The sequence below is a fragment of the Curcuma longa genome, chromosome 1 (assembly GCF_044706935.1).
Source record: "Curcuma longa cultivar G26 ecotype Majalengka, Jawa Barat chromosome 1, ITB_CL_G26_1.1, whole genome shotgun sequence".
Taxonomy (NCBI): Eukaryota; Viridiplantae; Streptophyta; class Magnoliopsida; order Zingiberales; family Zingiberaceae; genus Curcuma; species Curcuma longa.
In genome coordinates, this window is record NC_133861.1 from 23,589,703 (window position 1) to 23,603,448 (window position 13,746).

Consider the following 13,746-nt stretch of genomic DNA (forward strand, 5'->3'; position numbering starts at 1 on the left):
ATTCGAAGTGTTGATCGCATGGAGGATGTTAATATGTGCCTGTGGTTGGAGTACCTTTTTCGCTTCAAATGCAAATGAGACTATTGCTTGTTACCTTGTTTCATGGCTAGCTTGATATTATAGTTGTGATGTCAGGTGCTGAACATTGTTGTTATGTAAAAAACATGAGCAGAAAGTTGTGTTGCTTAGGTGTGACTTTAAACTTTGTTAGATCCATTATCTATTTTGTTCTCTTTCTTGTTCTATCCATTGGAACTCCTTCAACTGTGTCAATAATAACAATCACTAAAATTAAATATTTTCCTTAAAGAATTACAGACTATTACTTAGTGTCAAAGGGGAGCGATCAAAGGGGTTCATCTAAATTGCAAGTCACCTTATAGTCACCTCAACTGCAATTTACAACCAAGAAATGAAGCAGTCCACAATGAACCAAGTCACCTTATTACAAACTGCCACTTAATAAATGGCACAAGCTCTGTGATACTATCACACACAATGAATCATAGATGAAAATTTTACAATACTGAATTTGTGCTTCTGTCCTAATTTACACCAGCTAATGAAGGAGAAGTGACAAATCAGATTAGCATCTCCGTTTATACAACCACAATTGTTACAAAAAACACTCCTCTTACTATCACCTCCTTTTTCTTTTGATTAGCTGTGCGCTCTATGCTTTCAGCATCAGCTCCATTTCAGCATCAGCTCGAAAGGACAATATAGAAGCTCTAGGTGAATCTGATGCAACAAAGCAAAGAATACAAAATATGTGAGTATAACAAAGCACACAATCAGCCAACATGTTAACTTCGGTAAAAAAATACATACACATGCACATGCACCCAGATTAAGAACTAACCTTGCAAAGAATACAACCTTGCAAAGATTAAAAAAAATACATACACATGCACATGCACATGCAACAAAGCAAAGAATACAAAACATGTGAGACAGGAAAAGATAGTAGTTTATCACAAATTATAAACTAACCTTGCCATAATATTTTATGGCACATCTTTGTTTATTCCAATGACTTCCACGTATACTAGACCAGCATACTAGACTAATACACAAGGAAAGGAAAAGAGTAAGAAAACATGACTTATTTCCTCTACATATGGTACTCATCCATATAATTACTCTTGTTCAACTTGGAGTATTGATCTGCTAATATTGCACTTGTTAAGGCTCAATAATATTTGCTACTCTTTTCAGACATTCTGTCCTAGATGCTAAGTTGATTGTACTGACATTATCTTGACAAAGAACAAGATTCTACAACAAATAAAAAGATATTGAACATGAACGACCAAATAAGATAATACTAAAAACAACAACAATGATAAGGATAAATGAGGAAATAAATAAGATCCTCACCAAGCATGTAAACAATACAGCCATACTTGTTCTGCCCAAGAAATCTTGCAATAGGCGAGTTAGCTTGCTTTCTCAGTAGGGAATGAAGTTTTCACCGGCATTAAGAGCTTGCACAGTATTTATAAGAGCAAATAATGACTTGCTAATCTTAACGTTCTCAGTTAGTTGAGGTTTCACATGACCTTTTTGCTTTATATCTTTGTAATCTTTAATGATGGATAACAACATCAGCCAACAATACAAGAATAAGCTAGTGCAATTTTTTCTTATGAAAAAAAAAGATTGAGGTATGTTTTATCTACCTCCCAAAGTAACAAAGTTAATCTTTCCAACAAGATAATTGTTGGATTCCTTATCGACAAAAGATAAGTACACAATCAACCCTCTATGGTTCTTGACTGTGCTATTATTAGACATCTGGCAAACCTTCCTAGCATGATATCCATGAAAATATATCTTTTTGAAATCAGAGACAGAGTTTACTGGGACCTGAAACCAAACATACAGATACCTTTGCATGTCTTACATTCAAAGGTTAGGAAAACCATGTTTTAGAAGTATAATGACTACCTTTGAAAGGCCCTTGAGTTGAATTGTCTTGGCAGCATCTTCCAGAATAAGGACTTCTTGCTCTTTAGGTTCCAAAAGGTTATATATGTGATCTTGAGATATTTCATAGCAAGATGTTGAAATAGATCCCTTGTTTTCATTGGCAAAGGCTAATATTTCATCTAAAGCAATGATTGTAAGCCAAGGTTCTCTTCAGATCCCTGGACAACATTACTCTTTGGTTAAACAGGATAGATAGAGGAAGAAAACACAATTTTTTTTCCATTTTATAGAAAGCACATAAATATTATACCTAGCATACAGAAGGCTAAACACATTATTTAACCTGAATTAGTTGGGGCGAGCGAGGAGCTTTGCGAGAGGAGCTAGGGCTTAGAGGAATCGGCGGCGAGCAAGGGGCGCTGGCGAGGGTTCCGGTGGCGAGGGAGAAGAGGCGCGAGATGGGGATCGGCGACGAGCAGGGGGCGCCGACAAGGGTTCCGGTGGCGACGAAGGCGAAGGAGGCGGCGACATCTTCAGAGGATTCAACATTGGATCACCCAAATAGAAATTAGAAAAACATAACACTCAAAATTTTAGTAGAACTATGAATTAAATTGGTACTATTAACTAGTAACACCCATGAACACTGGATCTTCCCTTTGTCAGGTGCATGGCCATGTTGGCTCTTTCCTTCAAGCAGGGGAAGGAACTAATAGGCAAGAAAATCACAAAAACGACTCCCTACGAAGGAATCATTCCAATCGTTGAAAAAATCTTCTTGCTATAGGAGAGAGTGAATCGTAGCACAGAGAGAGGAGGTTTGGATTGACCTTGACCCCGGTGAAAGCAAGGGGCGAGCGAGGAGCTAGGACTTAGAGGAATCGGCGGCGAGCAAGGGGCGCCGGCGAGGGTTTCGGTGGCGAGGGGGAAGAGGCGCGAGCTAGGGATCGGCGGCGAGCAGAGGGCGCCGGCGAGGGTTCCGGTGGCTACGAAGGCGAAGGAGGCGGCGGCGTCTTCCCTGATACAGATCGGGCAGCATCTTCCCGCGGCGACGAAGGCTGGCGAAGGATCACAGAGATCAGGCGGCGGCAGCGGCGTCTTCCTGCGGCGACGAAGGCGAAGGATCGGCAGCGAGGATGCGCAATTTTGGGAACGCGTGGAGCGGAGTCGGCAGATCGGCGTGCAGCGGAGATTTTGGGAAACGAGGGGGGAAGATTTTGGGCCAAAGTTTTTGGCGGCGAAGGTTTTTGGCGAGCTGCGATCCGCGTGCAGGGAAAAAATCAGAAAACCCACGTGGCAGGTTACGTGGCATGGTACACGTGGAGAGCCACGTGTGTCATGCTATATTTCCTGCTACGTTTTCCTGCTCTCTATCATTTCTCTTCATCCAATTATTGAGGGGCTGGAAATGGAAGCCGGTGCGCTGCCACCGCAGCATGTCGTTGGTCCACTGGAAGGAGTCGTCTCCTCCTCCGCTTCCGCCCTCGGCGGAGAGCCGGCCGCCGGACGACTTCTCGGAGACTCCGGCCTCCCTGCCGCGGGAGACCGCGCCGCCGCTTCCGGGGCGGAGCGTGGTAATCGTCTCGTGCCTACCTCCGGCGCCGCCGCCGAGCACCACCACGACCGCGAGCAATGTAAGGGCTGACGATAAGAGGAGCGCCTGGAGGCTCCGCCGCCGGGGCGAGAGGTGGTCCGAGGAGCCGCCGGGGGATGAGAGGAGCGGCGACGACGCCTCCGGCGAGTGGCGGAGGGGGAGGGAAGGAGCCATGGGGAGAACAGCGGGGATGACTTCGCCAAGCTCTTCTACTCTCTATTTATATATTTTTGAACCGAAAATTTAAGAGATTATTATAATATTAACTGAATTTTGAAGGGTATTTACAAAAACAACAAATCTCTAGGGCAATTTAAAATTTACCTAATTGATTATGTATTTTTTATTTCACCTTTAAGTTTATTTTCTCTAGCTCTTTAAAGTTTTCCTAATTTTCTTATGGAACTATGGAAGTAATGGTTGTCGATTTATTTTTTGTTTTTAATCTCCCATAACGAGACATCTCTTATGAACTATAAATTTAGTTGTAGCTATGATAAAACTCAGGGCCAGATGATGATATAAACAGTCTTAATTCTTTTTATTTTTTGTTATAATTTTTTATTTGGATATTTTTGTTTGGTTTTTTAATTGTATATTAAAATGAACAATACTTCAAAACATAAAATCCGTCATCCCAACGCTCTCATATGATCGGCCTCATGACTATATGTGATCAGATAAATCGAAAAGCTACAGTTAGCCATGATAGAAGAGGATATTGTCTTGACTTCGTCGAGATTCAATCATTATCCACTTCAATAAATTTACTCCATCGTAACAAACTCAACTATGCCTTAGAGTTACGTATGATAACATTGGAAAAATCAACAATACAACTCCTTTAAGTCATTATTAAAACATTATATAAATTGTTACCACTCTATTCATAATTTAACACACGTCACCTCAACAATCTTGAGCGGTCAATCCCACGACATAATTTATCACACTTTAGTAAAAAGGTAAAATCTGCCACAGTGCCACTCCAGCGGCCCCACACGATTGACTGATCAACCTCACGACATAGTTTACCACACAAATCATACCATAATATATCACATTATCTACATCAATATAAAATTATATATACACGCTCTCGACTATGAAATGATAGCCGCTTCGTCGTCCAGCCACCGCCGACTGTGCATCATGCCCGATGGACGCGCAGCTTGCCGACGCATAGCCCAGTGTCGAATTTCGGCCAGATAGTGGTCGGAATCCAACGAATTTGACCGGAATCGATCGCTCGGCACTGGCAGCCGATTCTGGCCAAATCGCGATCGGAATCTGGTCAAATTTTGGCCGGAGACCAGAATTTGGTCGGATTCCGACCGCGGTTAGGCTGAATCGGCCGCTTGGCACTGCCAGTTGATTTTGGCCAAATTGCGGTCGAATTCGTCGAATTCTGACCACTATCCGGTCGAAATCCGATGCCAGAATGTGCGCCGGTGAGCTGCATGTTCATCGGGTGTGACGCAGCAATCGACGGTGGCCGGATAGCGAAGCGGCAGTGGCGAGGGGTCGGAGGAGTGCGCACCGGTCGCGCAGGATACCGACCGCAGTATAACAAATTCATATATATATATATATGCTTCATTTAAATTAAACATTAAATTTTAAATCTTAAAATTCAAAATAAAAAAAATAAATTTTTTGTATACACTTGTGCTCGCGGTAGTACTCACGGATAGTGCCCAACCTATTAAAATAATATATATATATATATATATATATATATATATATATATATATATATATGTTTGATATCCTGCTTCACGCCCCCGCGCGACCCCGCTGCGCGATCAGCCGACCCTTCGCCGTTCATCGCCGTCGTTCATCGCTGTCCGGTCACCGCCGGCCGCCATCCCGGGCTCGTTGGAAGCGCAACTCGATGGCGCACGCACCGGCATCGGATTCCGGCCGGATTGGGTCGGAATCCGGCCGGAATTCCGGCCGAAACAGAGCAAACGGCTCTGGCGACGATTTCGTCGGAATTCGGCCTGATTCCGGCCGAACGGGGCCGGACTCCGGCCGCGGTCGACGCGCCGGCGCCGGGCGTGTCGACCGCGGCCGGAGTCCGGCCCCGATCGGCCGAAACAGACCAACAGTGTCTGTTGGTCGGTTTCGGCCGGATTTCGGCCGGATTCCAGCCGAATCGGGGCCGGACTCCGGCCACCTCCGGACCGCCGTCGAGTTGCGGTTCCAACGGGCCCGATCCGGCGGCCGGAGGTGGCCGGACGGCGGTNNCGCGTGGGCGACAGCTGACGTGGAATCCACGTCGCGTCCAGTGCTTGTGCGTGGCCAGGAAAAGGAAACACGCGAAACCGAGCCTCGCTTCTCATTCAAACCCTATTCCTCTCCTGCCGATCCTCATCTCCGCGATTCCTCTCCTCCGCGCGACTTCCTCCGCTTCTCTTCGCCACCGCAAACCGAGCCTCGCTTCTTCCTCCAAACCCTAACCCTAGATTGCTCTCCTCCGCCTCTCTTCGCCACCGCAAACCGAGCGGAGCAACTTGAGCCACCACATCTTCGTAATCTCGCGCGCGTCTAGTCTCTTCTCCCCCTCGCCACCGTAGCCTCGCTCGCGTGCTTCCCGCCGCCCCTGTGGTCTCTTCTCCCTGCTCGCCTAAAGACCCTTTCTCCCTGCTCGCCTCAAGACACTGTCGCGCCGCCTGCACTGCTCGCCACCGCGCCCCTGCTCGCCGGCGCCAACCTCTGCTCGTCGCCAGGAAACGCCTTAAACAGAAGTGAGCCCTCTGCTCGCAGCCGCCCTAAACAGAAGTGAGCATCCTTCCGAGCTCTGCGTTCTTTCATTCTAGTCCATTCGAAACCTATTTTATAAGGGAAGACTTATTAGCAGTGAGTAGGCTGTCCCAATTCCGTTTGCTCCTTATTCATTGCTATTTTTCACTACTGTGTGAATTTGTGAAAACTGTTTTTCACTGCTGTGTGAATTTGTGAAACAAGTATGTTAGCCAAATATATATGTTTGATGCATCTATGATTCTTCTTGATTACTCAAACACAATGTTGACATCAATGGTGTTGATAAGGTTTGTTACTGTTATGTAGCTATGATCTTTATTTTTATTATTTTGAAGAATAGAACTTGAAACTTGCAAGGTGCAACCGACTAAAAGAACATTGACATTTGTTTGCTCTTGGTCATTTAATGGTATGCCATTAGATTAGAATGTTGAGCTGGTTCTTTTCCTGCTGATTTATCTGTGTCAACACAAATTTCTCAAGGTCGAAGAAAGGGTCACGATCTATATTTACATAGATCATCCTAGGAGCTTCAAAGAAGTTAACAGATGTTAAGATTGAATGACTGTCCAAACTTGCGGACGTGAGAATAGATAGATGGTTGCTTTGCTTGAAATACATGATTTACTTCATAGACTTCATGATTTTCTAAAATTCTTTAATTTTTTTTCTGAAAAAAATTATTGCCATTTTGTTTTCCTTTTCCCACTCTTGAGATTCATGGCATGATCAAGTTTCAATGTATCTTTCCTCCCCTTTTTATTATTTTTTTTCCTTTAAATTTGTTTCATCCTTCTCAGACAGTAGTTTCTCTATAAGGTAACTGACAAATCAATGTCTTAGGCTTTGGTCAAAAAGTAATCTGTTTTGGGCAATTCACCTTTAATTTGGAGACTTATATGTACTTTAGTAATTGTATTATGTCCTCTAGTTAAGTTCGGTTGTTCTTTGACTGAAACTTACTAGCGAGTCTGCAACTATAACATCAGTTCAGGATCTTCCATTTTATTTGTCTGGCAAATTTATCTAAAAGTTGAATGATTAGGGAGTTATTTGTAGGAGGATTTGTACTACTCTATTCCTTCCTTTTTGTAGTAATATCAAACTTGGACATAAACAATTTTTTTTTTGAATTTCGATATTAATTTAGTCTATCATTTGATTTCTAAAGCTTCTTCTTAGGCTGTGTTTTGTTTAAATATTCAAGTAAAATAGAACTAAATTGTCAGCTGAACATCATGGAACCATAAATTGATGTATCATGGTGTCCCATACAGTGAGTTCCTTCTACATGTTCTCTATTTGATGAATTCAATATGAACACTAGCCCAGAAATTATGTTGGTATATGCGAATAAACAACTTTGATTTTGTTTGCTGATCGCTGATTAGTTCTAATTGCTAATTGGTATTTTGATCTCTCTTACTATATAGGTTTTCTTATTATGTTCCTATCCAAAACTAATCCCTTCCTCGTGATCGACATGTATTATCCAGTCCTGAACGAGGCACTGAGTGTTGAAGTCCAACGTATAAAACTTGCCACCGGAGAAATCAGTGAAACTCTATCCTCGAAATACATGAACCGGCAAATGCAATTGAGTCCTCAAATGTTTCATTTGCAGTCACAGCAATAACAGCAACAAAACCCACAAACTCCATTTGATATCAAAGATTTTTTCTTATTGTTATCAACAATATTTCATCTAATTCCGAGTTAATCATGAAACATAGCATTTCCATTCCCAATTTAGATTATCTGATACCTCTCGTCAAGATGATCATGTTGTCGACTTGCATCTCCTTAAAAGCAAAGCAATAAATTTGTCTTCTAGGTAAATTTAATAAATTTTCAATATCTAAAGGCTCTTATATCAATAAATAATCGCTATTTAGAATAGTAAGGCAACAAAATACAAAAAAATACAAGCTTCAGCACCATATTGGCACTTCCATAATCGCTATTTAGAATAGTAAGGCAACAAAATACAAAAAATTGCAAGACGAGCTTCAGCACCATATTGCTTCAGCACGAGCTTCAGCACCAGATTCCAGTTTCTTCTTCACTTGTATTTGTTTAGGCTCTTCTGTCTTTGCTTCTCTCTGGCTTTACTCCTATTGATTGTATGCAAAACACAAGCAATTGAATCATTCAAACGTCAATAGGCAAGCATAAATGTTGAACCAAAGCTTTAAAAAAAGTACGTGAAATGTAGCATAGTTCAGTGAACTAGGAAAAAAATATATCCACCTGAAGAGAATTGCCAGAAAGAACAAGCTGTGATACATTTGATACCTCCCTTAATGTGTCTCATGTTCCAATAATCATATGCCAAAAAAATTAAATTCTAATGACAATGAATCTAGCAAAGGTTGATGCAAACCTTAATTTCCCCTCAGGTAATTTATCAGCATTATAATTAGCAGACAGAAGCTCAACCATATCACCAAGTGCAACCTGTGGGAAAAGGAAGTCTGAATCAACAAAAGCTAAATATTGAAAAGAAAAGGAAATAATTTGCATTCTCAATTTGCATTCTCCAGTTTTAATTTGTAAACATTTTCTATCAGCTTATTTCTTGTCTAGTTTCCTTCCTTTGTAAGTGCAGAAGCGCACACATGCGCTTACAGACTAATCCATACATTCTATGTCACTAGTCTAGCACAAAACTTTTCTTGCCAGGACAGGTGATGTGCTAATCATTACTAAAATATACGTATCTTGAAATAAAATGATTGGCAAAGGAGAACCCAGAATATAAATAGTGATAAAAAAATATTAAGTAAATTAATCAACTCACTGAGCACATTAAGCCAATTTCCCAAGGTTCTGATTTTCCAATATTGCCAAAATGAGCTGCTTATTCTCATCCAAGTACTGCATTGAAAAATTAACCAATAATGAAGCAGTGTAAACCACCTTTGCTTTGAGTTGATCAACAATCCAAAGAACTAAAAAAAATCTTAAATGACTCCAAAATAAGAATGTTGAATAAGACACATTGCAGTTGTTTGGAATAGAGAATTTAGAGGGTTGCTTATACCGAGAATGTTCATCAGGAGATTACCAAAGAGAATTCCTTGGTATCAACATCGATAGGTGATAGTTTACATTGCAGTTGCTTGTACCGAGAATTTAGACGGTCATCCTTCAAAGTTAAAAGAAATTGTAGTCATATATGTCAGAAATGAAAGCCTGCACTGCACTTCGTTTTGTTACCAAAACCAAATGAAATACACATGCACGAACTGTTTCAATTCCAGTTGCTTGTGCTTTGGGTTTAGTGAGTTATCCTTCAACATGAAAAGAACCTCCAGTGGAATATTCTATACAACAAAGCTTGCACTCAATTGGTTAAGCACAACAAATTAATGGCATATATCTTTTACCTGATATTGCTATTGTTAGGACAGCATAATGAAACAGAGTAGCCCCATCCTGTTTCAAATGAGAAATGTTAATGAGGTATAAGCCAAAAATAAATAAAATCAATAAGAGGAAGTGGTGAGCTAGTCCTAAATTGTCAGTCAATGTTCTTTTAGTCGGTTGCACCTTGCAAGTTTCAAGTTCTATTCTTCAAAATAATAAAAATAAGGATCATAGCTACATAACAGTAACAAACCTTATCAACACCATTGATGTCAACATTGTGTTTGAGTAATCTATCCAGTAGAAAAAATTCTCCTGATGAAAATGACTTGGCTAAACAAATGACTTGTCAGTAAATATACAAGAGGGAAACTTTGAAAATGGAAACAACATCAATAAATTTGCCTAACGTAGATGCATCTTCTCAAGAACCATAGATGCATCAAACATATATATTTGGCTAACGTACTTGTTTCACAAATTCACACAGCAGTGAAAAACAGCAATGAATAAGGAGCAAACGGAATTGGGACAGCCTACTCACTGCTAATAAGTCTTCCCTTATAAAATAGGTTTCGAATGGACTAGAATGAAGGAACGCAGAGCTCGGAAGGATGCTCACTTCTGTTTAGGGCGGCGGCGAGCAGAGGGCTCACTTCTGTTTATGGCGGCGGCGAGCAGGGGCCCGGCGGCGAGCAGTGCAGGCGGCGGTGGACGATGCACAGTGAAACTCCTCGCCAGGTCAGATGTCGCGGACGAAGTCGCGCAATTCACTCGCGCAGGACATATATATATGAGAAGCGATATATATATATATATATATATATATATATATATATATATATATATATAAAATCACTAGTGTCTTTTAAAATAAATCAATTCATATTAATCTTCTATTCATGAATGAATCAATTCATATTTTAACAGATTTAAATTTAACAGTAAAAAATATATTCCATCACCAAAAATAACTTGTTAATAAGAACTCAAACCACAACAAAAGATCCAGAAAATGAAAGAGGAAGAAAATGATCTCTCTATCCCACCCCAAGAAAACTAAAACAGAACACATTTATAAATTTTTTCTCCAGATGGATTGAAAGATCATATTATACATTAATAATTGATCTCTTTTTTAACCCAAAAAAGCTTTGTTTTTCCCCTTCTCGTGGATTACATCACAGAGCAAGCATTTGGGTCCTCGTCGCTGAAGATCTGAGGGGGATACGGGGGATACGCGTATCCCACGTATCCCCCGGCGGGGTACCTCGGGTAGCACTGGTAGAACTCGTTTCTCATCGGTTGTTCCATCGCCTTGGGGGGCGGCGTCGCCCCTTCCTCCGCCGTTCCGCCGCCTTGCTTCTTATCCTTCTCGTCCCCGACTGATGCTCCGCCCCCACCACCGTCTTTCTCTTCTTTCTTCTCAGCATTGTCTCCCCCGGCATCGTTTTCAGCCTTCTCCTCCTTGGCGGCGTCCTTACCGCCGCCGCCGCCCTTTTCGCCGTCCGCTTTCTTCTCCTCCTCTTGCTGCACCACAGCCACGTGCTTGCCGGTCCTCTTGTAGACGTACTCCACCAGCTTCGCCGGGTCGAACACACCCTTCACGGTTACTTGGGAAGATTTCAGATTCGGCTCCACCATTTCTACCCCTGTTCCGTTCCACGAAACACGGAGAAAACGAACAAAAAGTTTGAATCTTTTGTGGACATCAACGAAAAAGGAGGGATCTTTGATCGCAATCTCAGAGTTGAAGAACATTAGAGGAGGCAGAGAAGCAGGAAACCTTTCATCCTTAGTATTCGCTTCTTGATCTCTTGCGCGCAGGCATCGCAATGCATGTGGACTTTGAGCACCACTTCGATCACTTGGGGCTGCCGGAGGAGGAAAGAAGTAGAATGTGGTAAAGATTCAAAGCATTTGTTCAAGAAGAAGGATCGCATTGAGAGAGATTTGGGATTTGAAGAGATAAGAGTAGACCTCTTCCTTCTTCTCCTCCGCCTTTGGCTTCTCCTCTTCCTTTTGTTCATCCTCTTTCTTCTCCGGCTTCGCCGGAGGCAGCGGCGTCAGCAGCTCCACCTTCCTCCCGGTCTTCTTCTGAACTCTCTGCACCACCTTCATGGGGTCCTCCGCCGCCTTCTTACCCTTCACCACCACTTTGTGGGTTCTGCAGTCCGTTGTCACATCCTCCACACCTGCAAGAACACAAAACAAGCCCCTTTTTTACTCAAATCTCCCACACAAAACAAGCAAAAGGCGAGGTTTTTGGCGGCCGGAATTACCGTCGAATCCCTTCAAGCTGCGTTTCACCTTCCTCGCGCACCCCTCGCAGTGCATGAATACGCGCATCTCGATCTCCTCCGGCGGCGGAGGCGGCGCCGCCGCCTCCGCCTTTTTTTCCTCCTTGCCTCCTTCCTTCTTCTCCCCTTCACCTCCGTCCTTCTTCCCCCCGCCTTTCGCCTCTGCCTCCTTCTTCTCCTCCTTCGCCTTCGCCTTCTCCTCCTCCCCCGCTGCCGCCTCCTTCGCCTGCTCCACCTTTTTCTCTTCCTGCCATCAAAGCAACCATCTTAGACCAAAATCGTCCCCTAAAGCTCCAAAATCACATAAACACAACAAAATAGAACAAAAATATTTTTTAAGAAAAAACAAAGAAAGAAAGAATCAACTTTCTACCTCTCCCATTCCTTCCTCCTTTCGCACTGGCTGCTCGGATCTCAACGCCAACGATGGAAAGCGATACCAAAGTTATTTACTTATCCACAGTATCAATCCCAGTCTCTCTCTGTATCTCTCCCTCCTCGTTCGTTCTATCACTCGCAGTGAGTCAGTGCCTATTAAGCAAGAAACCGGCAGCGCAGCAGGCCGAGCAGCGAACGTGGCAATTAAGTAGACGCGAAGGCACGGGCAACAGGCATTGTTAATGGCAACAGAGATAAATTTAAAAAAAATTATAGTTATATTATTTTAATTTTATTAAAATTCAAATTTTATGTAAATCTATTCCACCATAATTAACTCAGTTATGATTAAAAGACATATCGAAAACTCAATGGATGGCGCTGACACGTAGTGATTCATGTGGGAACAAGCTCTCCCTGATGATGAGTGGCTAAATCAAACATATGCACATTTATAAATACATGAAAAGTACATGAAATACCCCAAGCAATGATTCAGACGAGTATTTTTCTATAGCAGAAAGGTTCTTAGTTTCTTTGAGAATTATTTGTCATGAGCCCATAAATTTCAAAATGATCAATTTGATTTCATGAATATATTTTATTGATCAACTAAGCAAATCGAAAAGTGCTGGTGATGATGATCCATTCAGATAGTTTTTTTTTTTTATCTGTTATCCATGGAAGAAAATCACTCCTACAATATATCACAGTTGAATTTCGCATCCGAGATTCTTAAGATCCGTTGAAAATTTTTAATCGTAGCATTGTAACCCCTGGGGGTAAGTATTTGCAATGATTGAGTATAAATATGATGGGTGATCTAGGTGGAGCATAATTGGAGACTATGCGACTTGAATGCTCAACATGAGGATTCCTTTATGTATTGGGATTCAATTATGTTCGAATTAAGAGGACATGCATAAAAGAAAAAAAAATGTGAACTATGATTACTAATCTTGGAGTTTTTAAAAGTAGTATTGATGTATTAGATGAAATTGATTCTCTAAATAGAGTTGTTCTTTGGAGAGCTTTTAAGATGATATATCTAGACCTAGAGGGACTTAAGTAGTCCTAGGTTAAGGCTTATGCCTCTAGAGTAGACTACAAGGTTGTAAAATTACTGACGAAACATTGGACTCCTAAGCTTTCTTTAGTTGATTATTTAATGCGACTGATATGTGTAGATGCTCAATAACTAGAAAGGGGGAAGGGGTGGTTGAAAAGCGATTTTCCAAATAGTTAGTGCAACTGAAATAAATACATAAGTAAATTGTATATTATAATAGTTAACAAGACAATTTAATATGGTGCAAAGCTCATAGTCTTCTATAGCCTATGGCCCATGGATAAGAGCTTTAGAGGAAGGCTAAAGGACTACAAGAGAAAGGGTAAATAAATTAC

The 13,746-nt window shown here is 41.7% G+C and overlaps 1 protein-coding gene and 1 long non-coding RNA gene across 2 annotated transcripts; both read right to left on the bottom strand.

Moving 5' to 3' along the window:
- Window positions 1-427: 427 nt before the first annotated feature.
- Window positions 428-3,133, bottom strand: LOC141848562 (uncharacterized). The gene is made up of 3 exons (XR_012603528.1): window positions 2,276-3,133; window positions 1,951-2,150; window positions 428-741 (listed from the first exon to the last, which is right to left on the bottom strand). It is a non-coding gene; the product is annotated as an uncharacterized LOC141848562 (long non-coding RNA).
- Window positions 3,134-10,719: 7,586 nt separating this feature from the next.
- Window positions 10,720-12,371, bottom strand: LOC141841641 (uncharacterized). The gene is made up of 5 exons (XM_074729826.1): window positions 12,338-12,371; window positions 11,947-12,211; window positions 11,645-11,859; window positions 11,451-11,538; window positions 10,720-11,316 (listed from the first exon to the last, which is right to left on the bottom strand). The coding sequence occupies exons 1-5, from the start codon at window positions 12,344-12,346 to the stop codon at window positions 10,841-10,843; spliced, it is 1,053 nt and encodes a 350-aa protein (XP_074585927.1). The 5' UTR covers window positions 12,347-12,371; the 3' UTR covers window positions 10,720-10,840.
- Between the last annotated feature and the right edge of the window lie 1,375 nt (window positions 12,372-13,746).

Bases quoted from the DNA above. Each gene is read 5' to 3' on its own strand.
- LOC141841641 (XM_074729826.1), bottom strand. The intron at 11,860-11,946 runs GTAATTCCGGCC...GTGTTCTTGCAG, and splicing joins CAGCTTGAAGGGATTCGACG to GTGTGGAGGATGTGACAACG. The intron at 11,317-11,450 runs GTTTCCTGCTTC...GGAACGGAACAG, and splicing joins GCGAATACTAAGGATGAAAG to GGGTAGAAATGGTGGAGCCG.